Genomic DNA, 26,215 nt, shown 5'->3' with positions numbered 1-26,215 from the left:
TCCACCCCCCCACACACTGTGGCCCCGCAACCCATTTGCTCCTTTCTGCCTCCCTCCCCTGTCCCCCATGGCCCTAACATGAGAGAAGCTGTGTCTCCCGACCACAGCCCTGGGGCTGCAACAGGGAATGAGAGCTCTCCCAGCCCTGAGGCCACAGCAGGGAGTGAGAGCTCCTCCAGTCCCAGGGCTGCAGCGGGGGTCTGGGCGCTGGGGCTTCCCCCACCTGCCCCCTGCATGGTGCTTCTGTCAGGGCTCTGGGCTTCCGCCACCCTGCGGTAGATTTCTGCTGAGGCAGGGGCACCCATTTTTCCAGGGCCCCCCTAATTGGCCAGGGCCTCTGGGCACAGGCCCCATCAGCCCATTGGATAATCTGCCACTGATTGGGGCCATACATGGCACTACGGTGGCACATGGATCCATCCGCATGTATGAACTTGCAGGATTGGGGCCATGCTCTGTCCAAGATGAATGCTTGCAGAATGCTGTGCTGAGCACAATGGGTGCAGCTCTCCTCCAGTATTATGTTTTATAACCTAATAATACCAGGAGTGGGTGTGAGGAGACCTCGAAGAACCCCATGCCCAGGCAGCTGCAATGGCACTGCATATTTATACCATCCCAGCCAGAAGCCTTCAGTTACCTGTTACCGTGGGGTGTAACAGATGCTGAGGCTGGGGATCCCCCATCAATCTTTCCAGACCTACATGGTAAGTGCCTGGTGGGGGGAAGGAATAGAATCACAATGGCAACAGTCCCATTCACACAATTCTCAACTTCTTTAGACATGCCAAATGTGACAGTTATGTGAGTAAAACACACCTCCAGTGCCAGCCCATGTGCATGGCACATCGTGGTGCCAGCGTGGCAATGTCGTGCTGCAGTCAGAGAGGACTTCACCCATGAAGGAAATCCCATGCAGGCAATGCTCCCTGAAGAACCACATTGCTGTCATCATACTCACCCAGCTCTTTCATCCACAGATCTCAAAGCACCTCACCATGAGGCAAGGAGCATTAGCCCCATTGCACAGATGGGGAAAGTGAAGCACAAAGAGTGGAAAGTGACTTGCTCAAAGTCACACAGCGAGTCTGTGGCAGACCCAGAACCCAGGTCTCCTGAATTACTCTGGTGCCCCACCCACTGGGATTGCACTGTCTGCCTCCCTATTTTGCTGCTGTTATTTAGAGAGCGCTCATGCTGCAGATGGTGCTTTATAAACTAGTAGGGAGCAAAGTCCCTGCCAGATAATCTACAGCATCCAAACTGGCATGGGGATGGAGCATCCTGTGGTCAGCTGCCAGTTTGCTGACACACTCAGGTTTCATCAGCACTGGGGAGGCTTGTTTAGAGAGGAGGGAGATTTTTTGTTTTGTTTTTCATTAAGCAGTTTAATAAAACTCTGGCTCTTTAAGTATCTGTAGTCCCAAGCTCCACCCAATGCACCTTGCAAGGGTAATGCCATGCCCCTGGGACCAGCAGGGGGTGGTGGAGAGCTAGTTGTGTTGGCTTTACAACTCTTAGGGTCCAGGATTCCCCAACGTGGGGCAACCTCCATCTGCCCACTTCAGGCAGCTTTGCAGCCCCTTTTTACCAGGTCAGCAATCACAGGGCCAGAGCATTGCGCAGGACTGGCTCCATGAGTTCAGCTGATCCTTTCCCATTTGCAGGTGGACATCTCCTCCTGGGGATTAAAAACTCCTCCAAGCTCCTGGGTTCATGGTTCTCTGGATAGGTCATTTCCATTTAACTATCAAAAGTAAATACAAGCGATGCATCCATTTGATTGTGACTTCATTGCCAGCCGCATGGCCTTGTGTCACCCTTAGGGAATGCCTGACGGTGATGGAGTTGTCCCATGACTCCACTGAGTTTGGGGAAGGAACTCTACCAAAATACCACAGAATTCTGGGAGGAAGGGGCAACAAGCTGGGGGTGGGTGAGACTGGTATCCTACTTACAATGAGCTTCTCTTCATCTCCTCCTCATTGTCTGAGTTTTGTGGGTAGATCCAGCTCTTATCCCCTTTTAGTGTGGTGCGTACCTTCATCTGCCTGATGATCTTCTTGCGATCTTCTTCACTGGGTGGAATAACATCCCCTGATATAGAACAAGAGGAGATGGTTTAGGGGATGTGTGGGACTGAGGGAATGGGCTTGTTGAATAAGGACAGAACTCCCACTACCAACAGACTCATTCAGGAGAGTAGTAATAGCTCGATAGCACTCATCACCATGCATTTTTGACAGGTTTCCATGCCCCGTTTGGGGCTTTTGTCCCACCTTAGAATCATAGAATCATAGAATATCAGGGTTGGAAGGGACCTCAGGAGGTCATCTAGTCCAACCCCCTGCTCAAAGCAGGACCGATCCCCAATTAAATCATCCCAGCCAGGGCTTTGTCAAGCCTGACCTTAAAAACTTCTAAGGAAGGAGATTCCACCACCTCCCTAGGTAACGCATTCCAGTGTTTCACCACCCTCCTAGTGAAAAAGTTTTTCCTAATATCCAACCTAAATCGCCCCCCACTACAACTTGAGACCGTTACTCCTTGTCCTGTCATCTGCTACCACTGAGATCTAGATCCATCCTCTTTGGAACCCCCTTTCAGGTAGTTGAAAGCAGCTATCAAATCCCCTCTCATTCTTCTCTTCTGCAGACTAAACAATTCCAGTTCCCTCAGCCTCTCCTCATAAGTCATCTGTTCCAGTCCCCTAATCATTTTTGTTGTCCTTCCCACCCCCTTTCCGTTGGCGCCGAAGTTTGGTGCTGTTGGCCATTTTGAAAAAAAATTTTGTGTGCGTTTGAATGGGGGAGGTGTTGTGCTTGGATACATGGAGAGCAGTTTAAAGTTTGGTTAAGGTTTATCGAAAAAAGGGGATTGCGTAAGGAGAGCTGTTGTTAAAGGGCAGGTTATTAAAGAAAAGAGAGATGATGGGATGCTATAAAAGAATAGGTTTCAGAGTAGCAGCCGTGTTAATCTGTATTCGCAAAAAGAAAAGGAGTACTTGTGGTACCTTAGAGACTAACCAATTTATTTGAGCATAAGCTTTCGTGAGCTACAGCTCACTTCATCGGATGCATTCAGTGGAAAATACAGTGGGGAGATTTATATACATAGAGAACATGAAACAGTGGGTGTTACCATACACACTGTAAAGAGAGTGATCACTTAAGGTGAGCTATTACCAGCAGGAGAGCGGGGGAGAAAAAACCTTTTGTAGTGATAATCAAGGTGGGCCATTTCCAGCAGTTGACAAGAACGTCTGCGGAACAATGGGGGGGGGGGAATAAACACGGGGAAATAGTTTTACTTTGTGTAATGACCCATCCACTCCCAGTCTCTCTTCAAGCCTAAGTTAATTGTATCCAGTTTGCAAATTAATTCCAATTCAGCAGTCTCTCGTTGGAGTCTGTTTTTGAAGTTTTTTTGTTGAAGAATTGCAACTTTAGGTCTGTAATCGAGTGACCAAAGAGATTGAAGTGTTCTCCAACTGGTTTTTTAATGTTATAATTCTTGATGTCTGATTTGTGTCCATTTATTCTTTTACATAGAGACTGTCCAGTTTGACCAATGTACATGGCAGAGGGGCATTGCTGAGGGGCACATGTACATGGCAGAGGGGCACATGATGGCATATATCACACTGGTAGATGTGCAGGTGAAAGACCCTCTGATAGTGTGGCTGATGTGATTAGGCCCTATGATGGTGTCCCCTGAATAGATATGTGGACAGAGTTGGCAACGGGCTTTGTTGCAAGGATAGGTTCCTGGGTTAGTGGTTCTGTTGTGTGGTGTATGGTTGCTGGTGAGTATTTGCTTCAGGTTGGGGTGCTGGCTGTAAGCAAGGACTGACCTGTCTCCCAAGATCTGTGAGAGTGATGGGTCTACAAGCTATCCTGAAGGACGACCCATCACTCTCACAGACTTTCCTTTTCATCAACCCTAAACTTCTCTCGCTCTCGTCTCTCAGTGTATCACTGGGTATCACAGTGTATTCTATTCTTTTATAGCACCCCATCATCTCTTTTCTTTAATAACCTGCCCTTTAACAACAGCTCTCCTTACATAATCCCCTTTTTTCAATAAACCTTACCCAAACTTTAAACTGCTCTCCATGTATCCAAGCACAACACTTTCCCCATTCAAACGCACACAAAATTTTTTTTCAAAATGGCCGTCGGCGCTAAACTTCGGCGCCAACAGAAACAGGGTGGGAAGGCAGGACAAAAGCCCCAAACGGGGCATGGAAACCTGTCAAAAAATGCATGGTGATGAGTTCTAACAAGGTATTACTACTCAGGAGCCATTCCAGTTGGGAACAGAAGCCAGCTTTTATTTCCCCCTTCTTATTCTAATAGATTTAAAATACCGAGAGAATCTCTCACCCACTCACACAGGCTTTGGCAGTTGGAATTTGCCAGCTGGCAAAGTCAGAGGCAGACTCCAAATTGGATTTAGGGTGCCACTTTACACTGGATATCCTGGCCTACAGGACCCTCTACTGGAATTCACAGACTCATTTGCTTGTGCTCCTTTAAGGGGAGTATTTAGCATGAATGAGTTGTTTTTCTACCACAGAGAACCAAAGACATTCACGTGACTGTCTGCTCGTTTATCTAAAAGGCAGTATGTTTGCCTCCACATTCCCTCTCCCTGAATCTACTTAGAGTGGCTTTAGCTAATGCAAGTGTTAGGTTGGAAAAAAACATGTTTCTGGTTGTCATGCACAGTTTGCCATTTCTGCCACCTGGTGGTGAGACAAATTTAGAACTTGCTCAATGGGAGGACGGACAGATCGAAAGAACATAGGAGTCCCTCCTGCAAACCTTGTCTAATGCCAGCCTCAAATTAGTGGACTAAGGAGACCCTTGCCTTGCTCATTACTACCCTTCCATTCCCAACTGCTATTTCAAATGCAAGTGATCAAACCATGTCTTCCAGAATATGCGTACCACACCTGGCACAATGGGGCTTTCATTTTGACTGTGGCACAAGCACTAGCTTCCTGTCCCTATAAGGCCTTTTCCTTCAGTGCTGCTCTGTCAAAAATCTACTTATCTTCCATTGGCTCTGTCATCTCACCTATTAGGAACCTTAATTAGATAATTCACTGGAATAAGTGTTATTAACGTTAATTAAAACATTGAAGCAGGCAATGTGAAATGCCATAGGTTGGAAATTAGGACATGCTGCATCATCAGCAGGGTAGAGATCAGGTGAGAGAAAGCAGTTAGGGGGAGATGGGAGAGAGTGAGGGTTGGACAGGATGGTGTTTGAGAGGACCAAAGAAGCCTAGTGAGGGGCAAGAGAAAGTGGAAGGCACTGAGGAAAGTTCGGGTGTGGAGGAGCCGTATGTGTGGGGGGGAGGGTAGAGGAATATCAAAACATGGATTGATCTTGCAGATTGCTAAACACTATCTGTAAGGGGCTGAGTACAGCTGGACGGAAAATGGGAATTTTCATGGGAAAAATCCCCATTCAAAATAGACTCCCCCTTACATACAAACAGTTTTCCTAGGAGAAAAATTTTAAAAATGAGAAGGTGTGAGGAAAGCCTGCTGCCAAAAAGCCTCCAACTTTTCCAGTTGGAAACCAGCAACAAATAGGGTTGCCAACTGTCTAATCACACAAGCCCAAACACCCTTGCCCCACCCCCTGTCCTGTCCCTTCCCCAAGGGCCCCACTCATTCCAACCCCCTCCCTCCATCACTCACTCTCCCCCACCCTCACTCACTTTCACTGGGCTGGGGCAGGGGTTGGAGTGAGGGAGGGGATGCTAACTCTGGGCTGGGGGTGGGACCGAGGGGTTCAGAGTGTGGGAGGGGGCTCCGGGCTGAGCCTGGGACAGGGGGTAGGGGTGCGGGAGAGAGTGCATGATGTGGACTCTGGGAGGGAGTTTGGGTGTGGGAGGGGGCTCAGGGCTGGGGTAGGGGTGCAAATGGGAATGCATAGTGTGGGCTCCAGCTGGGTGGTGCTTATCTCAGGCGGCTCCCAGGAAACAGCCAGCATGTCTGGCTCCTAGGTGGAGGGGCCAGGTGGCTCCATGTGCTGCCCTTGCCTGGGTTCCCAGTCAATGAGTGCTGTAGAGTGGGCGCTCAGGGTAGGGGCAGTGAGCAGAGACCCCCCTGGATGCCCCGTGCCTAGGAGCAGCATGTGCTGGCCGCTTCCGGGAGCCACGCGGAGCCAGGGTAGGTAGGGAGCCTGCCTTAGCCCCGCTGTGCCACTGGACTTTTAGTGGCCTAAAATCTCCCAGACTGGCTTCAGTAGCCTCTGGGAGATTGAGCCTGATTCCGGGAGACTCCCGTCCAATCCAGGAGGGTTGGTAACCCTAGCAACAAAGGGCCAGAAGGATTCAGCCTGCTCCACACACAGATTTTGCATGAGTGAAACTATATCAGTGTGGGTGGGGAGGTTACCACAGCAGTTACACCAGCAAAACCCTGAGTATGGACACAGTTAGTCTTACCATATTGCAGGTTCCCCAAAAGATGACATGCTGGGGGGACATTGTTGGGGTGTGCAGGAAGGGTGAGAGTGTGCTGGGAGGGGTGTTTGGGGAGTGTTAGGGGAATGAGACTATTTGGGGGGATCAGAGGGGTGTATGTGCTCAAAAGTGTATTTGGGGAGTTCTGGGGGTGCATGTGTATTGGAGGGTATTTGGGAGGATGCAGAAACTGTGCGTGAGGAATTTGGTTGATTCTGGGGGGTGGGGTGTACTGGGGGCTATTTGTGGGGTGCAGCAAGACTGTGCATGTACTGAGAGGGCAATTTCAGGGTGCGGGATGGGTACGGGGGAGTATTTGGGTGGTGCAGCAAGGGTGCATGTGTACTGGAAGGCGGATACAGGAGGGGGTGCATGTGTATTGGGAGGGATATTTGCAGGGTGCTGGTGGTTGAGTGTGTGCTGAGGAATATTTGGGAGGGTGGAGGAAGTGTGCATGTGTACTGGAGAGGGATCTCAGAGGGGTGAGATGGGAGTGTACTGGGAGAGATATTTGGGTGGTGTATGTGAGGGGTGCATGTGTACTGGGGGGATATTTCGGGGGGGTGTGTGTACTGGGATGAGTATTTCAGGGGTGTGGGATGGGTGCATGTGTACTGGGAGGGGTATTTGGGATATGTGACGGGTTTGGTCACAGAGGCCCCCTTGGGACTGTCATCTGATGTGCTGCAATTACCTCTGAGCTCGTTTTCCCTGATGGCTTGGGACTCCAGAATCCTGCCTTGTTGAGCCAGACATGTTAGTCTGCTGCAACATAGACACAACTCTGAACCATACCTAGAAAGTTGCAGGTTTTAACTGAAAACCACTCCGTAGGTTACCTATCTCCAGCACCCAGACACCCAGCTCCCAATTGGATCCAAACCCCAAATAAATCAGTTTTACTCTGTATAAAGCTTATACAGGGTAAACTCATAAATTGTCTGCCCTCTAGAACACTGATAGAGAGATATGCACAGCTGTTTGCTCCCCCAGGTATTAACCACTTACTCTGGGTTAATTAATAAACAAAAGTGATTTTATTAAGTATAAAAGGTAGGATTTAAGTGGTTTCAAGTAATAACAGACAGAACACAGTTACCAAGCAAAATAAAACAAAACACTCAAGTCTAAGCCTAATACATTTAAGACACTGAATACAGGTAAATCTCACCCTCAGAGATGTTCCAATAAGCTTCTTTCACAGACTAGACTCCTTCTCACTCTGGGCCCAATCCTTTCCCCGGTACAGTTCTTGTTAGCTCCAGCTCAGGTGGTAACTAGGGGATTTCTCATGACTGCCAACCCCCTTTGTTCTGTTCCACCTCCCTTTTATAGCTTTGACACAGGCAGGAATCTTTTGTCTCTCTGGGTCCCCACCCCTCCTTCTAAATGGAAAAGCACCAGGTTTAAGATGGATTCCAGTACCAGGTGACATGGTCACATGTCCTGTGAGATCCCAGCCTCCATTCTTTCCGGCCTGACTCACGCAAACACAGGAAGTAAACAGAGCCATTTACAATCAATTGTCCTGGTCAATGGGAGCCATCAAGATTCTAAACCACCATTAATGGCCCACACTTTGCATACTTACAATAGGACTTCAGAGTAATACTTCATATTTCTAGCTTCAGACACAAGAATGATACATACATACAAATAGGATGAACACACTCAGTAGATTATAAATTTTGTAATGATACCTTACAAGAGACTTTTTGCACAAAGCATATTCCAGTTACATCATATTCAGACATATAAACATATTTCCATAAAACATATGGACTGCCACGTCACAGGGTGTAATGAGGGGTATAATAGGAGGGGTATTTGGGGGGTGCTGGAAGGGTGCATATGTACTGGGAGGGGCGTGTGTACTGGGATGGGTTTTTCAGGGGTGTGGGAGGGGCGCGTATATACCATGAGGGGTATTTTTGGGAGGTGCTGGGAGAGGGTATGTGGGTATTTGGGGAGGTTTCACCTTTCACTGGGAGGGTGGTGAAGCACTGGAATGGGTTACCTAGGTGGAATCTCCATCCTTGGAGGTTTTTAAGGCCCGGCTTGACAAAACCCTAGCTGGGATGATTTAGTTGGTATTGGTCCTGCTTTGAGCACGGGGGGTGGACTAGATGACTTCCTGAGTTCTCTTACAATCCTAATCTTCTATGATTTTATTATTCTAGGTGCTGGGAGGGGGTACGTGTGTACTGTGAGGGGTATTTGGGAAGGTGCTCAGAGGGGTGTTTGTGTACTGGGAGGGGTATTTGGGAGGGTGCAGGAAGGGTGCATGTATACTTGGAGGGGTATTTGGGTAGGTGCTGCAGACTGCAAGGAGTATTTGGGGGCTGTGGGAGGAGTGTTGTGTATTGGGGTGATATTTGAAGGGTGAAGGAGGGGTGCATGTGTACTGGAAGAGGTATTTTGGGAGTGCAGGGGGTGCATATGGATGGGGGCATATTTGGGAGGTACTGGAAGGGTGCATGTGTACTGGGAGAAGTATTTCGCGGGTGCAGGACTGGTGCATGTGTACTGGGAGGGATATTTCGGGGGTGCAGGATTAAGTTCCCTCTATGCTTAGGGCTGCGGAGGGGAGAGGTGCCCCTTTCCCAACCCAGCCCATCCCCAGACCCTCAACGGCCGCGGGAGAAGTGGCTATCCTATGGCTCCAGCCCTGGAGCTGCCATGGCAAGGAGAGGCGCCTCTTCTCCACAACCTAGGTGCTGCTGCAGGGAGAGGACTGGGGGGGGAGTCCTCTCTCCCCACCGTAGCCACAGGGCCTAAACCCCTCATCCCCAGCCCCACCCCAGAGCCCACACCCCCAGTCAGAGCCCTCATCCCCGCCAACCCTCTGCCCCAGTTCTGAGCCCCTCATCCCTGCCTCCAGCCTAGAACCCACACCTCCAGCCAGAGCCCTCACAACACTGCACCCCAACCCTCTGCCCCAGCCTTGAGCCCCTCATCCCTGGCCCCACCCCAGAGCCTGCACTCCCAGTCGGAAACCTCAACCTGCCCCCACCCCAGACCACAACCCGCTGCTCCAGCCCTGAGTCCCCTCCCATATTCTGAACCCCTCAGCCCCACCCCCACCACATGAATTTTGTTATGTGCACCAATTTGAAGGTGATGTATCACACATCACTTCTGTACTGGTGCACATAACAAAATTAATTCCGTTCATGCATGAGAAAAATTAGAGGGAACAGTGGTGGAGAAGGTGTACTAGCAGGTGTATTTGGGGAGGTGTTGGGGGGGGGGTATACTGATAGTTGTATTTTGGGGGTGCAGAAGGGGTGCATGTGTACTGAGAGGGGTATTTGGGTGGGTGCTGGGAGGGTGCGTCTGTACTTTGAGGGGTATTTGGGTGTGTGTGGGAGGAATGTGTGTGTACTGGGAGGGGTATTTGAGAGGTGCTAGGGGGTGCGTGTATACTGGGAGGGGTATTTGGGGAAGTGCTGGAAGGGGGGTGTACTGGGTGTGGTATTTGCGAGGTGCTGGAGGGGTGCGTGTGTACTGGCAGGTGTATTTGGGGAGGTGCTGGTGGGTGTACTGATAGTCTGTTAGCCGATGGCCAAGGATGTTTGGTGAGGTGCCAGCTATGCCCATTTTATACCATCCGTGACTTTAACCGCTAGGACGCACTGTCCCTTTGCGGCGGGCAGCCCAGGCTAGGCTGACGGATGCCCCAAGGTCCTAAACACCCGTGACTTTAACTGCTAGAGCTCAGAGCTCCTTCGCAGCGGGCAGCCAGGATTGACTGACAGGTGCCCCAAGAGTTTGCCCCGTGGAGGCGGCACAACTCAACGCTAGGCTCTTAGTACTCTCACCTAATGGCCAGGCTTTAGAGCCAAAACGGCTGAGGTTCTTTAATTGTGTCGGCTGCTTTACAGTAAACCAGAGAAACAAGTCAGGCTTATGCACAAATGGTTACCAAAATTTATTAAACTAGATTCTAATCATGTGGTTACAAAATTGCTAGTGCTTACTTATTTAAATGTAGAGATGTTACACACACAAACAAGTTACAAAACTGAAGCCACAATCCCAAAGAAAGAAAACAAAGTATAGAGCTCTATTTCAAAATATGTGTACACTAAAGATAGGAGATCAGGTGTGGGTGCTTCTTACCCTCCTTGCATCTCTCGATTCCAGCGGTGCCAAGCCAGGATTGGTCACTCAATTGAGTCGAAAGAATAGTAAATATGGCAGGCGACCAGCTTGGCTTAATGGTGAAATCTTAGCGGATCTTAAACATAAAAAAGAAGCTTACAAGAAGTGGAAGGTTGGACATATGACCAGGGAAGAGTATAAAAATATTGCTCGGGCATGTAGGAATGTTATCAGGAGGGCCAAATCGCACCTGGAGCTGCAGCTAGCCAGAGATGTCAAGAGTAACAAGAAGGGTTTCTTCAGGTATGTTGGCAACAAGAAGAAAGCCAAGGAATGTGTGGGCCCCTTACTGAATGAGGGAGGCAAACTAGTGACAGAGGATGTGGAAAAAGCTAATGTATTCAATGCTTTTTTTGCCTCTGTTTTCACTAACAAGGTCAGCTCCCAGACTGCTACGCTGGGCATCACAAAATGGGGAAGAGATGGACAGCCCTCTGTGGAGATAGAGGTGGTTAGGGACTATTTAGAAAAGCTGGACGTGCACAAGTCCATGGGGCCGGACGAGTTGCATCCGAGAGTGCTGAAGGAACTGGCGGCTGTGATTGCAGAGCCATTGGCCATTATCTTTGAAAACTCGTGGCGAACCGGGGAAGTCCCGGATGACTGGAAAAAGGCTAATGTAGTGCCAATCTTTAAAAAAGGGAAGAAGGAGGATCCTGGGAACTACAGGCCAGTCAGCCTCACTTCAGTCCCTGGAAAAATCATGGAGCAGGTCCTCAAAGAATCAATCCTGAAGCACTTGCATGAGAGGAAAGTGATCAGGAACAGCCAGCATGGATTCACCAAGGGAAGGTCATGCCTGACTAATCTAATCGCCTTCCATGATGAGATTACTGGTTCTGTGGATGAAGGGAAAGCAGTGGATGTATTGTTTCTTGACTTTAGCAAAGCTTTTGACACGGTCTCCCACAGTATTCTTGTCAGCAAGTTAAGGAAGTATGGCTGGATGAATGCACTACAAGGTGGGTAGAAAGCTGGCTAGATTGTCGGGCTCAACGGGTAGTTATCAATGGCTCCATGTCTAGTTGGCAGCCGGTATCAAGTGGAGTGCCCCAAGGGTCGGTCCTGGGGCCGGTTTTGTTCAATATCTTCAGAAATGATCTGGAGGATGGTGTGGATTGCACTCTCAGCAAATTTGCGGATGATACTAAACTGGGAGGAGTGGTAGATACGCTGGAGGGGAGGGATAGGATACAGAAGGACCTAGACAAATTGGAGGATTGGGCCAAAAGAAATCTGATGAGGTTCAATAAGGATAAGTGCAGGGTCCTGCACTTAGGACGGAAGAACCCAATGCACAGCTACAGACTAGGGACCGAATGGCTAGGCAGCAGTTCTGCAGAAAAGGACCTAGGGGTGACAGTGGACGAGAAGCTGGATATGAGTCAGCAGTGTGCCCTTGTTGCCAAGAAGGCCAATGGCATTTTGGGATGTATAAGTAGGGGCATAGCGAGCAGATCGAGGGACGTGATCGTTCCCCTCTATTCGACATTGGTGAGGCCTCATCTGGAGTACTGTGTCCAGTTTTGGGCCCCACACTTCAAGAAGGATGTGGATAAATTGGAGAGAGTCCAGCGAAGGGCAACAAAAATGATTAGGGGTCTGGAACACATGAGTTATGAGGAGAGGCTGAGGGAGCTGGGATTGTTTAGCCTGCAGAAGAGAAGAATGAGGGGGGATTTGATAGCTGCTTTCAACTACCTGAAAGGGGGCTCCAAAGAGGATGGCTCTAGACTGTTCTCAATGGTATCAGATGACAGAACGAGGAGTAGTGGTCTCAAGTTGCAGTGGGGGAGGTTTAGATTGGATATTAGGAAAAACTTTTTCACTAAGAGGGTGGTGAAACACTGGAATGCGTTACCTAGGGAGGTGGTAGAATCTCCTTCCTTAGAGGTTTTTAAGGTCAGGCTTGACAAAGCCCTGGCTGGGATGATTTAACTGGGAATTGGTCCTGCTTCGAGCAGGGGGTTGGACTAGATGACCTTCTGGGGTCCCTTCCAACCCTTATATTCTATGATTCTATGATTCTATGATTCTATAATTCCACGGAAAGACGAATAAGGGACAAGGCTTAGGGACCCTCTTAGCTGCAGAAGCCTTGGGAGGCTGTCACTTATCTGACCAGCAGATAGATAGTGAAAAGCACTCAAAAATCATGGTGCTGTTGGTTCCATACTTATACCTCTGTACTCCTTTATTCTCTTTCTCCTTTCTTATGCCAAATTGGGGCTGGTCTGTCTGGGCGACGCCAGCTCTTGCAAGAGTAGTTTTCACTTGCAAGGGAGAGAAACAATAAGTTTTGACTACTGGACATTCCTTTTATTAGGGTAAATATTTTCCCACCTAGGATGTTGGGGTGTGTGCATCACGCTATTTAGTAGGGGCTAAGAGCCATGTCTGTCACAGCTTCTCTATCTGCTTTGAGCCTAATCGTTGTATATGTTCCCAGAGGCACATTGTAGCAGCACACCTGTGCTTCTCACAGCTTCAAAGGCTGTGCGGGAATTTATGTTAAGTGCCCTGTTGTTTTGGCTCCCTTGTGTTCCCAGCAATGCTGGTCTGAGAGGGGGGGGCTGGCTGTCTGGCTACATTGTCCTATATTGGGGGTGCAGGAGGGGTGCATGTGTACTGTGTGGGGTATTTGGGGAGGTGCTGGAAGGGTACCTGCACATGGTGGCAGGGGTACTTTCAGCCTCCGTCACATGGTGGGACAGTGTCGCTCTCTGGCAGGGTGGCTGGTGCAAGCCCAGGACACAGCACCAGCGGTCAGTCAGTGCTTCCCTGCGGGCTTCTACCCCTCCCCAGGGCTGGGGCCTGGGTGGGTGGACTCTAGCAGCTGTGGCTGCAGGGGAATGGACTGATCAGCTTTGGCTGCAGCGGAGGGATCAATTGGGGCGTGGGGGGAGCTCTTTCTGAGCTATAACCTCTGCTCTGCAAATATCTGAGATATTGCTTCTTATTTGAAAAATCCTCCTGGACAGAGGATCAAAAAAGAGATCATGGCCGGGAAAACCCAGACATCCGGTAACCCTAGACACAACAATACTAGTACCTTATATTTGTATAGCTTATCCTCCTTCCCACATGGGAATAGCTATACTAGTATAAGCATCTTCATAATGGCATAACTGTATCCAAACTAGGGAGTTGTACCACTTTAGGTATACCAGTCTAGTTAACTTGTGTGTGTAAACAAGTTACTGTCGGAGAGGAACTAACACTTTCACTTTTAAAGGGTAATGCTTAAAAGTTAAAAGTGTAGGCCTAGTGTCTAGAGCACTGAACTGGGGCTAAGACGAGGGTTCAGTTCTCAGCTCTGCCAATGGCCTGCTGAATGACCTGGGCAAGTCCTCAACCTCCCTGTGCCTCAGTTTCCCCATATGTATAATGGGGATAATGATCCTGACTCCTTTGTAAAGCACTTTGGGAGCTACTATTATTAAATAAAAACAATTTTATTATTATTACTATTAAAAGTGACATCAGTTGCTTCATTGAGATGAATGAGGTTATCCAAACTATTAGTTTCAGCCTGCCCGCAGATTCAGGAAAATGAAAGCTGCATCTGTTCACATTTGATTCACATTTTACAGGTTTTTTTCACAACCTGTAATGGTGAGAAACATCATTACCCTCTACATTACATTTATTCCCCTCTATTCGGCACTGGTGAGGCCACATTTGGAGTATTGCATCTAGTTTTGGGCCCCCCACTAGAGAAAAGATGTGGACAAATTGGAGAGAGTCCAGCGGAGCGCAACAAAAATGATTAGGGGGCTGGGGCACATGACTTATGAGGAGAGGCTGTGGGAACTGAGCTTATTTAGTCTGCATAAGAGAAGGTAATACACATGACTGGAATATTGGTATAGAAGGGTACAGTTTGCTCAGGAATGACAGGCAGGGAAAAAAGGGAGGAGGTGTTGCCTTATATATTAAAAATGTAGACACTTGGTCTGAGGTTGAGATAGAAATAAGAGACAGAGTTGTTGAAAGTCTCTGGGTCAGGATAAAAGGGGTACAAAACAAGGGTGATGTCATGGTAGGGGTCTACTACAGACCACCTGACCAGGAAGAAGAGGCTTTTTTTTTTTAAACAACTAACAAAATCATCCAAAGCACAGGACTTGGTGGTGATGGGGGACTTCAACTACCCAGACATCTCTTGGGAAAATAACACAGCAGGGCACAGATTATCCAACAAGTTTTGGAATGTACTGGAGACAATTTTTTATTTTAGAAGATGGAGAAAGCTACTATGGGGGAGGCTGGTCTAGATTTTACAAATAGGGAAGAACTGGTTGAGAATTTGAAAGTGGAAAGCAACTTGGGGGAAACTGATCATGAAATGGTAGCGTTCATGATTCTAAGGAATGGTAGGAGGGAGAACAGCAGAATAAAGACAATAGATTTCAAGAAGGCAGACTTTAGCAAACTCACAGAGTTGGTAGGTAAAATCTCATGGGAAGCAAGTCTAAGCAGAAAAACAATTGAAGACAGTTGGCAGTTTTTCAAAGAGACATTATTAAGGGCGCAAGAGCAAACTATACCACTGCATAGGAAAGATAGAAAGTATGGCAAGAGACCACCCTGACTTAATCAGGAGGTCTTCAATGATTTAAAACTCAAAAAAGAGTCCTACAAAAAGTGGAAACTCGATCAAATTACAAAGGATGTATATAATCAAATAACAAAAGTGGGCAGAGACATAATTAGAAAGGCCAAGGCACAAAAGGAGATCAAACTAGCTAGGGACAGTAAGGACAACAAGAAAACATTCTACAAATACATTAGAAGCAAGAGGAAGACCAAGGACAGAGTAGGCCTGTTACTCAATGAGGGGAGAAAGACAATAACGGAAAATGTGGATATGGCAGAGGTGCTTAATGATTTCTTTGTTTCAGTTTTCATCAAGAAGGTTGGTGGCAATTAGACTTCTAACATAGTGAATGCCAGTTAAAATGAGCCAGGCTCATAGTCTAAAATAGGGAAAGAACAAGTCAAAAATTACTTAGACAAGTTAGATGGCTTCAAATCACCAGGCCTGATGAAATGCATCCTAGAATACTCCAGGAGCTGACTGAGGAGATATCTGAGCCATTAGCGATTATCTTTGAAAAGTCATGGAAGATGGGAGACATTCCAGAAGACTGGAAAAGGCATATATCTTGCCCATCTATAAGAAGGGAAATAAGGACAAATCGGGGAATTACAGACCAGTCATCTTAACATCTATAACCAGAAAGATAATGGAGCAAAATAATTAAGAAATCAATTTGCAAACACGTAGAATATAATGAGGTGATAAGTAACAGTCAGCATGAATTTTTCAAGAACAAATCATGTCAAACCAACCTCATACCAACCAACCATATCAAACCAACCCCAATAGCTTTCTTTGACAGGGTAACAAGCCTTGTGGATAGGGGGGAAATGGTAGATATGGTATATCTTCACTTTAGTAAGGCTTTTGATACTGTCTTACACGACCTCCTCATAAACAAACTAGGGAAATACAGCCTAGATGGAGCTACTATAAGGTGGGTGTATAACTGGCTGGAAAATTGTTCCCAGAGAGTAGTTATCAGTGGTTTAGTCATGCTGGAAGGGCATAAAGAGTAGGGTCCCACAGGGATCGGTTCTGGGTCCAGTTCTGTTCAATATCCTCATCAATTAGTTACATAATGGCATAGCGAGTACACTTATAAAGTTTGTGGATGATACCAAGCTGGGAGGGGTTACAAGTGCTTTGAAGGTTAGGATTAAAATCAAAAAGATCTGGACAAACTGGAGAAATGGTCTGAAGTAAATAGGATGAAATTCAATAAGGACAAATGCAAAGTACTCCACTTAGGAAGGAACAATCAGTTGCACACATACAAAATGGGAAATTACTGGCTAGGAAGGAGTAATGCGGAAAGGGATCTGGGGGTCATAGTGGATCACAAGCTAAATATAAGTCAACAGTGTAAAACTGTTGCAAAAAAAGCAAACATCATTCTGGGATGTATTAGCAGGAGTATTGTAAGCAAGAAAGAAGGTAATATGGATGGGGAGTGTTCAGCTGTTGTGACCTGCACTGGATGTGCCATGTTTGTCTTTCTTCCACAGGACAGAAGTGACTTTGTCTGTACAAAGTGCAAGCTGGTCTCCATGTTGGAAGAGAAGGTTCAAGGTCTGGAGAAACAAGTATCGACCCTGCGTTGCATAAGAGAAACAAGATTTCCTGGACAGACGTCAGGATATGCTTCTACAGACACAACATTCTGAAGATTCAAAGCAGACTGCACTGCGGGGAAAGGAGGATGGTGAAGAAATTTGGCAGCATGTGACCTCCAGAAGAAGAAAGGGGAGCGTCCATGTACCAGCAAAGCAGATATAGGTAAGTAACCGCTTTCATGTTCTCTCTACAGGTACTAATGCGGAGAGTGGACTAGATGATACATCTGAGGGAAGGGAGCAGAAGGAGATTCCACCGATTGGAAGGCATGAGATGCACAGTCCTAAGGTTCGGGGTTCCACGACCACCACTACCCAGAAAAGGAGGCGGGTGGTGGTTGTCGGGGACTCTCTCCTCAGGGGGACTGAGTCATCTATCTGCCACCCCGACCAGGAAAAACAAGAAGTCTGTTGCTTGCCAGGAGCTAGGATTCACAATGTGATGGAGAGACTGCCGAGACTCATCAAACCCTCGGATGGCTACCCATTTCAGCTTCTCCACGTGGGCACCACTGTCAAGAATGACCTTGAGCGGATCACTACAGACTACATGGCTCTGGGAAGAAGGATAAAGGAGTTTAAAGTGCAAGTGGTGTTCTCGTCCATCCTCCGCATGGAAGGAAAAGGCCTGGGTAGAGACTGTCAAAACGTGGAAGTCAACGAATGGCTACGCAGGTGGTGTCGCAGAGAAGGCTTTGGATTCTTTGACCATGGGATGGTGTTCCAAGAAGGAGGAGTGCTAGGGAGAGACGGGCTCCACCTAACAAAGAGAGGGAAGAGCATCTTCACAAGCAGGCTGAGTTACCTAGTGAGGAGGGCTTTAAACTAGGTTCACCGGGGGAAGGAGACCAAAGCGCTGAGGTAAGTGGGGAAGTGGGATATTGGGAGGAAGCACGAGCAGGAGCACGCAAGAGGGGAGGACTCCTGCCTCATACTGAGAAAGAGGGACGATCAGCGAGTTATCTCACGTGCCTATACGCAAATGCAAGAAGCCTGGGAAACAGGCAGAGAGAATTGGAGGTCCTGGCACAGTCAAGGAATTATGTGATTGGAATAACAGAGACTTGGTGGGATAACTCACATGATTGCAGTACTGTCATGGACGGATATAAACTGTTCAGGAAGGACAGGCAGGGCAGAAAAGGTGGGGGAGTTGCTTTGTATGTAAGAGTGCAGTATGACTGCTCAGAGCTCCAGTATGAAACTGCAGAAAAACCTGAGACTCTCTGGATTAAGTTTAGAAATGTGAGCAACAAGGGTGATGTCGTGGTGGGAGTCTGCTATAGACCACCGAATCAGGGGGATGAGGTGGATGAGGCTTTCTTCCGGCAACTCACGGAAGTTACTAGATCGCAGGCCCTGGTTCTCATGGGAGATTTCAATCACCCTGATATCTGCTGGGAGAGCAATACAGCAGTGCACAGACAATCCAGGAAGTTTTTGGAAAGAGTAGGGGACAATTTCCTGGTACAAGTGCTGGAGGAACCAACTAAGGGCAGAGCTCTACTTGACCTGCTGCTCACAAACCGGGAAGAATTAGTAAGGGAGGCAAAAGTGGATGGGAACCTGGGAGGCAGTGACAATGAGATGGTCGAGTTCAGGATCCTGACACAGGGAAGAAAGGAGAACAGCAGAATATGGACCCTGGACTTCAGAAAAGCAGACTTTGACAACCTCAGGGAACTGATGAGCAGGATCCCCTGGAAGAATAACATGAGGGGGAAAGGAGTCCAGGAGAGCTGGCTGTATTTTAGAGAATCCTTATTGAGGTTACAGGGACAAACCATCCCGATGTGTAGAAAGAATAGTAAATATGGCAGGTGACCCGCTTGGCTTAACAGTGAAATCCTTCCTGATCTTAAACACAAAAAAGAAGCTGACAAGAAGTGGAAGATTGGACAAATGACCAGGAAAGAGTATAAAAATATTGCTCAGGCATGCAGGAGTGAAATCAGGAAGGCCAAATCACACCTGGAGGTGCAGCTAGCAAGTGTGGTTCGGGACTATTTAGAAAAGCTGGACGAGCACAAGTCCATGGGGCCGGATGCGCTGCATCGGAGAGTGCTAAAGGAGTTGGCGGATGTGATTGCAGAGCCATTGGCCATTATCTTTGAAAACTCATGGCGATCGGGGGAAGTCCTAGAAGACTGGAAAAAGGCTAATGAGGGGCCCATCTTTAAAAAGGGAAGAAGGAGGATCCTGGGAATTACAGGCCAGTCAGCCTCACCTCAGTCCCTGCAAAAATCATGGAGCAGGTCCTCAAGGAATCAATTCTGAAGCACTTAGAGGAGAGGAAAGTGATCAGGAATAGTCAGCATGGATTCACCAAGGGCAAGTCATGAGTCATTGCCTTCTATAATGAGATAACTGGCTCTGTGGATGAGGGGAAAGCAGTGGACGTGTTGTTCCTTGACTTTAGCAAAGCTTTTGACACGGTCTCCCACAGTATTCTTGCCAGCAAGTTAAAGAAGTATGGGCTGGATGAATGGACTATTAGGTGGATAGAAAGTTGGCTAGATTGTCGGGCTCAGTGGGTAGTGATCAATGGCTCCATGTCTAGTTGGCAGCTGGTATCAAGTGGAGTGCCCCAAGGGTCAGTCCTGGGGCTGGTTTTGTTCAATATCTTCATTAATGATCTGGAGGATGGTGTGGATTGCGCCCTCAGCAAGTTTGCAGATGACACTAAACTGGGAGGAGAGGTAGATACGCTGGAGGGTAGGGATAGGATACAGAGGGACCTGGACAAATTAGAGGATTGGGCCAAAACAAAGCTGATGAGGTTCAACAAGGACAAGTGCAGAGTCCTGCACTTAGGACGGAAGAATCCCATGCACCGCTACAGACTAGGGACCGAATGGCTAGGCAGCAGTTCTGCAGAAAAGGATCTAGGGGTTACAATGGACGAGAAGTTGGATATGAGTCAACAGTGTGCCATTGTTGCCAAGAAGGCCAATTGCATTTTGGGATGTATAAGTAGGGGCATTGCCAGCAGATCAAGGGACGTGATCCTTCCCCTCTATTCGACATTGGTGAGGCCTCATCTGGAGTACTGTGTCCAATTTTGGGCCCCACACTACAAGAAGGATGTGGAAAAATTGGAAAACGTCCAGCGGAGGGAAACAAAAATGATTAGAGGACTGGACAGATGACTTATGAGGAGAGGCTGAGGGAACTGGGATTGTTTAGTCTGCGGAAGAGAAGAATGAGGGGGGATTTGATAGCTGCTTTCAACTACCTGAAAGAGGATTCAAAAGAGGATGGATCTAGACTCTTCTCAGTGGTAGCAGATGACAGAACAAGGAGTAATGGTCTCAAGTTGCAGTGGAGGAGGTTTAAGTTGAATATTAGGAGAAACTTTTTCACTGGGAGGGTGGTGAAACACTGGAATGCGTTACCTAGGGAGGTGGTGGAATCTCCTTCCTTAGAAGTTTTTAAGGTCAGGCTTGACAAAACCCTGGCTGGGATGATTTAGTTGGGGATTGGTCCTGCTTTGAGCAGGGGGTTGGACTAGATGACCTCCTGAGGTCCTTTCCAATCCTGATATTCTATGATTCTATGATTCTAAGACACGAGAAGTAATTCTTCTGCTCTACTCAGTGCTGATTAGGCCTCAGTTGGAGTACTGTGTCCACTTCTCGGTGCCAAATTTTAGGAACGATGTGGACAAATTGGAGAAAGTCCAGAGAAGAGCAACAAAAATGATTAAAGGTCTAGAAAACATGACCTCTGAGAGAAGATTGAAAAAATTGGGTTTGTTTATTCTGGAGAAGAGAAGAGTGAGAGGGGACATGATAACAGTTTTCAAGTGCATAAAAGGTTGTTACAAGGAAGAGGGAGAAAAATTATTTTTCTTAACCTCTGAGGATAGGACAAGAAGCAGTGGGCTTAAATTGCAGCAAGGGCAGTTTAGGTTGGACATTAGGAAAAACTTCCTAACTGTCAGAGTGGTTGAGCACTGGAATAAATTGGCTGGGGAGGTTGTGGAATCTCCGTCATTGGGGATTTTTAGGAGCAGGTTGGACAAACACCTTTCAGGGATGGTCTAGATAATACTTTGTCCTGCCTTGAGTGCAGGGGACTGGACTAGATGACCTCTCGAGGTCTCTTCCAGTGCTATGATTGTGTGATTCTATAAGAGTGAGGGGGATTTAATAGCAGCCTTCAACTACCTGAAGGGGGGTTCCAAAGAGGATGGAGAGAGGCTGTCCTCAGTGGCGGCAGATGACAGAACAAGGAGCAATGGTCTCAAGTTGCAGTGGGGGAGGTCTAGGTTGGATATTAGGAAAAACTATTGCACTAGGAGGATGGTGAGGCACTGGAATGGCTTACCTAGGGAGGTGATGGAATCTCTATCCATAGGCCCAGCTTGACAAAGCCCAGGCTGAGATGATTTAGTTGGGGTTGGTCCTGCTTTGAGCGGGGGTTGAACTAGATGACCTCCTGAGGTCTCTTCCAACCCTAATCTTCTCTGAATCTATGATTATTTTTAATATGGACCCTCAGATTCTGGAGAAGGGGTGGATTCTGTTGTTGAGTCGTGGGATACATGTTGCCCCAATAAGAATTTTATACACTCCTTCTGTGTCAGCCAGGATAATAGAGGATTGCTTACATTTTTGTTTTGTTCACCCTGAAATGCATTGGAGGTTACTATTTTTCCACCTTTCTCGACCTTTGTAGGCATTACAGTTCAACCCCAGTGAAATATCAAACACACAGAATTCTGTGGAAAGTAAATACATAAATACATACATAAATACATGACAATCTCTTGAGTAATGCTGAGAGGAAAGAGTAGGACCAATGAATTTTCAGACATCATACACTGGAATGGGGGAAATTACAGATATTCAAGTTCATCTAAGAGAGCAAATAGTATGATCTTAAGGAAGGCGAGGGCGGGGGCAAGATAAATTACCTTTGCTGACACCAAGAGACATCATGGTTCTCTCAAATTTTCTTCTACTTTGGTTCCCAGTTCAAGGCAATGGGTCCACCTGAAAAAATGAAAAAGGGGGGAAAACCCAAATTATTGCTCCAGTTATAAATGGTTTCCAGACAGGATCTGGGTGAGTGTGTGAATTACATATCACAGCAATATCACACTGGGAGAAATGAGAGACAGGAAGGTCTATTTTCCTGTCTATTTTATTTCATCTTCTTGGCCAACTGGAGTCTTTCCCATCACTGTTCTCATGGATCCATGTGAAAAGTCGTTCAGAATTAAGGGATCATAGCAATGTCGGTCTGGAAAGGACCTTGAGAGGTCATCTAATCCATCCTCCTGTGCTGAGGCAGGACCAAGATGGGTAAACCCCACTTGGATTCATGCTCAGGTCCATAGTCTAGTCATGGCAGACATGCCTATCCAGGATCAGTGGAGGAAGAGGCATTTCAGGGTCATATGCCTGGAACCATTCAGACACAACAGACAACAAGACACATATTGATGTTGATATAACACTGACATTCTTTTAAAGCAACATCACATTTCCAGGCAGAACTGACAATTCCTGTTCCCTGCCTAATGACCTCACAAGCAGATAGCAAGCTGTAGTAACCTTAGCCTATAGATACACACACATATTCTTGTCTCTTTTACAAGTGTGTAAATGACTTAATGACTGACAATTAATAGTCTCTTTCATCCAAAGATCTATAGTCTCTACAGGCTGATATGCAAGGACTTCTTCTTCTTCTTGTATAGCAGGAAGTACTGTCATGTTTTGGGCCTTTCAGCAGCTTCTGTGGGGACATCATGACAGCTACAAAGCTATGGATCTATAGAACCTTAGTTATACCAGCTCTATTGTCCAGCAATGAAACGTGGCTGCTGAAGAGTGGCACACTGACATTTGCAATTTTCACCATCTTCATCATCTGCTCCATATTAAGGGACAAGATCAGCAACGAGAGTATTTGTAGCCAGACCCAGTAACCATCTCCATCAAAACTGGTTCGGGTTCAGTGGCTTTCTTGGTATGGACATATAATTACAATGGAAGACCAAAGAATTCCAAAGTGTATTTTACCAAGGAATGCTGTTACATGGCCAGAGATCCCAGGGAAATCACAAGTTTCAGGATGCAGTAAGATTACCAATGATGGACATAACCCAAATATCCAGCCAGACCACTTGAAAGATCGAGCTAGAGATCAATCTCCATGGCACTCAGCCTGCAAGGATGCTATGTCCCTTTGGGATTTACACTCCAAGTAGAAGCATGATGATGAGCTTCTACTTGGAGTGTAATCCTCTGCAGCAGTATTCTCTGAGGCATCTGAATTAGTCTGAACCAATGCACCAACTGGGAAGCTAGGAAGTATTTTGCTACTGGAGGTGTCACCTTTCCTATGAAATACAACACCAAAGTCCTGGACATGAATGGTCATTGGACATACCATGCATTCTGAGTCAGACTCGGATTTGTGTGAGTGTCCTGGCCAAATTCCAATTTGGTTAATTGTACACTGCCTGTCTAAATCCCCTCTGAAAACATTACAAGAGAGAAGATTTTTTTTAGTTCTTGTCCTAAAGGCTTGTCCTGTGCCACTGCTTCTGACAGCTGTGTATTTCTCCCCAGAAGCAGCCATGTTTAAGCACCAGGCAAGTACTCTGTGTGTGTGCAGTCTGTAAGTGCTTGGGAATCTTCAAGATGCTGCATGACTATAAAGTTAAGTTATTATTACCTGTGGGTGGCTTGTTTCTGAAATATTGCATAGAAACCATGCTCCCATTAAAAATGCCTAGTCCTAATCTCACGGCATCACTGCTTGGCGAAGTCCTTGCCCTTTGCTTGGCACATAGGAAGCTAAAATAACCACCTCTGCTCTCTGCAGATCCAACTTCCCTCCTAGTTTGCACTGAATTCTGGAACACAACCAAAGTGCAATAAATTCAGGACAACTCCTGCTCTCAAGTTCCATTCACTTGCTCAACCTCTCCCTTCTAGAATACTTGTTTAACTCCCACGGCATATAGACAGCCCTCTCCTGCCCCTATCCTTCCCAGACCAGCCCTGTTGAGGCCTTTCCACTCAGACTCACAAGGGGACAGAAGCAGAACAAGGACAATAATCCTATTATGGATGACCGTAAAGTATTTCAAATCTAATATTTAATATGCCAGATGCTCTGATGCATTTCTTTCTCCCTTCTAGTTGTTAACAAGTCATTTCCTATTCCTGCAGTAACAGTGTGGTATAAAACAACCCAGGAACAGGGACAAAGGGAAAAATGGTGGCAAGGAACTAGCCCAAGGGTAGGGCTAGTTGGGAATCTTTTGGATGAATCGTTTTTCATTGAAAGAGGCTAACTTGTCAAAACTAAAACTGTTCTTGAGTCAGAGTCAGGTTTGAGGAAAAAAGAAAAAAAAGTTAAAATTGAAATGAAACATTTTGAAATTTTCAAAATAAAATGCTTCCATAGACCCAAACCAAAACATTTTTCAGTGTTTTAGATTGCAATTTTTTTTTGTTGAGATTTTGACTTTTCATCTTGATTTAAGACGAGAACAAATTTTGAACTCTTGAATATTTGAAGAAAACTGTTTTGCACCCAGCTCTACCCAATGGTCAGATGCTGCCCTTGATCCATGTTGAGTTAAAAGCAGTGGCAGCTACTCGAAAATGTTCTGCCTGATTTGACAGAATCAACATGCATCAATTTCATCAACAGCTTCAAAGGAAACCAGATAAGCAGGTACCCAGGCTGGCACTGCCAGTGAATTGTCAAGCTCCCCAGGTTGGTTGGATCCCCAAGATGGTCTGCTAGCTAAAAAAATTTGTTTTGGTTCTCCTGAAACAGAATTTTTCTGGAAATCCCTCCTTGCAAAAAATATCATGTTTCTGAGTTTTTGTCCTGAAATGAAATTATTCGCAGGAAGCAGTTTCCATTTCCTGGACAACTCTAGTGATAGCCTTAAAACAGAATTAATTTAGTGAAGTGTTTTTGAGAATCTGGAGTGTTGATACATACATAAGCTAGTGTAAATCAGAGGACAAATCATGCATTTAATACAGAGAAGCAGATCTTTCCATGGAATACAAATCAATTTTAGAATCATGCAAATTGGATTCATAAAAAGATCCAGCAAGATGAGATTCTGGGCTTGTGCAGCACAGGACTCACAGCCCAGGGGTGTGGGGTGCTATGGTGGTTTTAAGCCTCCTTTGCACCCTCCCAATCCTGGGCTGTTCTAGGGGCATCCTACCTGGACTGCAGTGCTACCTGAAATCTCCCAGCTGTGCCCTCACCCCCAGCGCATCCTTCCCATCATCACAGCCTCACATGCCCTATCCAAAGGCTCATGAAGGCATCCTCAGATGGCAGCTTACAGTTGTCTTCCGCAGTGCTTGTACAGAGAGTCTTTTATGGCAGGTAATGGGGCCACAGCAGTGATAAGAATCTGAGCCCCAGAATTTTGCTTCGGACTCCTTCCTAGACACAGCTGGCACATCATCTAGCCACACTATTAGCCTCTTACTTACCCAACTTTATCTGACTTTAACAACACACCCCAAAATTAAAGGAGGTGCCAATGGGCATCAAAGGATGTGTGAATAAATACACAGTTCTGATGCCTGAAACTGCACATTGGCCAACCCTACTACCTGATCTGTCAGGCTTCTCTATCTTTCCATTCACATCAGCGTGGGAGAGTCCATCACAAATGGTTGTGCTCCACTGGTATTTCTGGCTCTGCAGACAGGTGTTTGGGCATGTTGATGGTGCTCATTAGGGCTGGCTCTGTGGGACTGGCAGTGGTTCCCACACATTGTTTTTCCAACCTTGACTCACACAGCAGCAGCCAGCCCTGCCCTTCCTTGACAGGCACGCTATGGCCTAATAAGGTACAAGCATGCTGAGTGTGGTGGTTCAGAGTCAGTGGCAGGCCAGTACCTGGGAGAGCTGTCTCTAGAGCCTCAGTAAAGGGCCACACCACCCAAGTGCAGAATTCCAAGCAGATTTCCTAACGACATGTTGGAGATGATGAGATTTTTCTAAAGCAAAAAACCTATTGTAGGAGAGTGCATTGCAAGAAATGGGACAGTAAACACAAACAGGGTCTAGTACCAAACCCCACTCCTGGCCTGATGCAGACGTGGTCAGACAATGTTTCATTGACTACTGCAATCCACATAGGAAGAGCCTCCCAAGATAATTCTCAGCTATCAGGAGAACTCCAGGCTTTGTGGTGGGGGACAAGTTGACTATTTTTTAGTGTGGAATTTCTATCCTAGGAAGGCTATGACAAGGCACGGTTGGGGTTGTTAAGTATAAATGAGTCTTCTACCAGTGCCAGAGCACAATAGGATCCATGCAGTGCCTCAGCAGCACCTCAGACAC

At 46.9% G+C, this 26,215-nt stretch overlaps 1 protein-coding gene across 2 annotated transcripts in view; it reads right to left on the bottom strand.

Moving 5' to 3' along the window:
- Positions 1 to 26,215, bottom strand: part of ZNF185 (zinc finger protein 185 with LIM domain) — a 169,155-nt gene that overhangs the window by 74,311 nt on the left and 68,629 nt on the right. For both annotated transcript variants that reach the window (XM_075132340.1, XM_075132339.1), the window contains 3 exons: positions 21,786 to 21,864; positions 1,959 to 2,097; positions 641 to 715 (listed from right to left, as the gene is read on the bottom strand). In XM_075132340.1, the coding sequence (XP_074988441.1) occupies positions 641 to 715; positions 1,959 to 2,097; positions 21,786 to 21,810 (239 nt within the window). In that variant the 5' untranslated portion in view covers positions 21,811 to 21,864. The remainder of the gene's footprint in view (positions 1 to 640; positions 716 to 1,958; positions 2,098 to 21,785; positions 21,865 to 26,215) is intronic.

Source organism: Caretta caretta, chromosome 9, assembly GCF_965140235.1.
Source record: "Caretta caretta isolate rCarCar2 chromosome 9, rCarCar1.hap1, whole genome shotgun sequence".
NCBI classification, from domain to species: Eukaryota; Metazoa; Chordata; order Testudines; family Cheloniidae; genus Caretta; species Caretta caretta.
The sequence above is the reverse complement of the archived record's forward strand: the minus strand, read 5'-3'. Positions and strand labels throughout refer to the sequence as shown.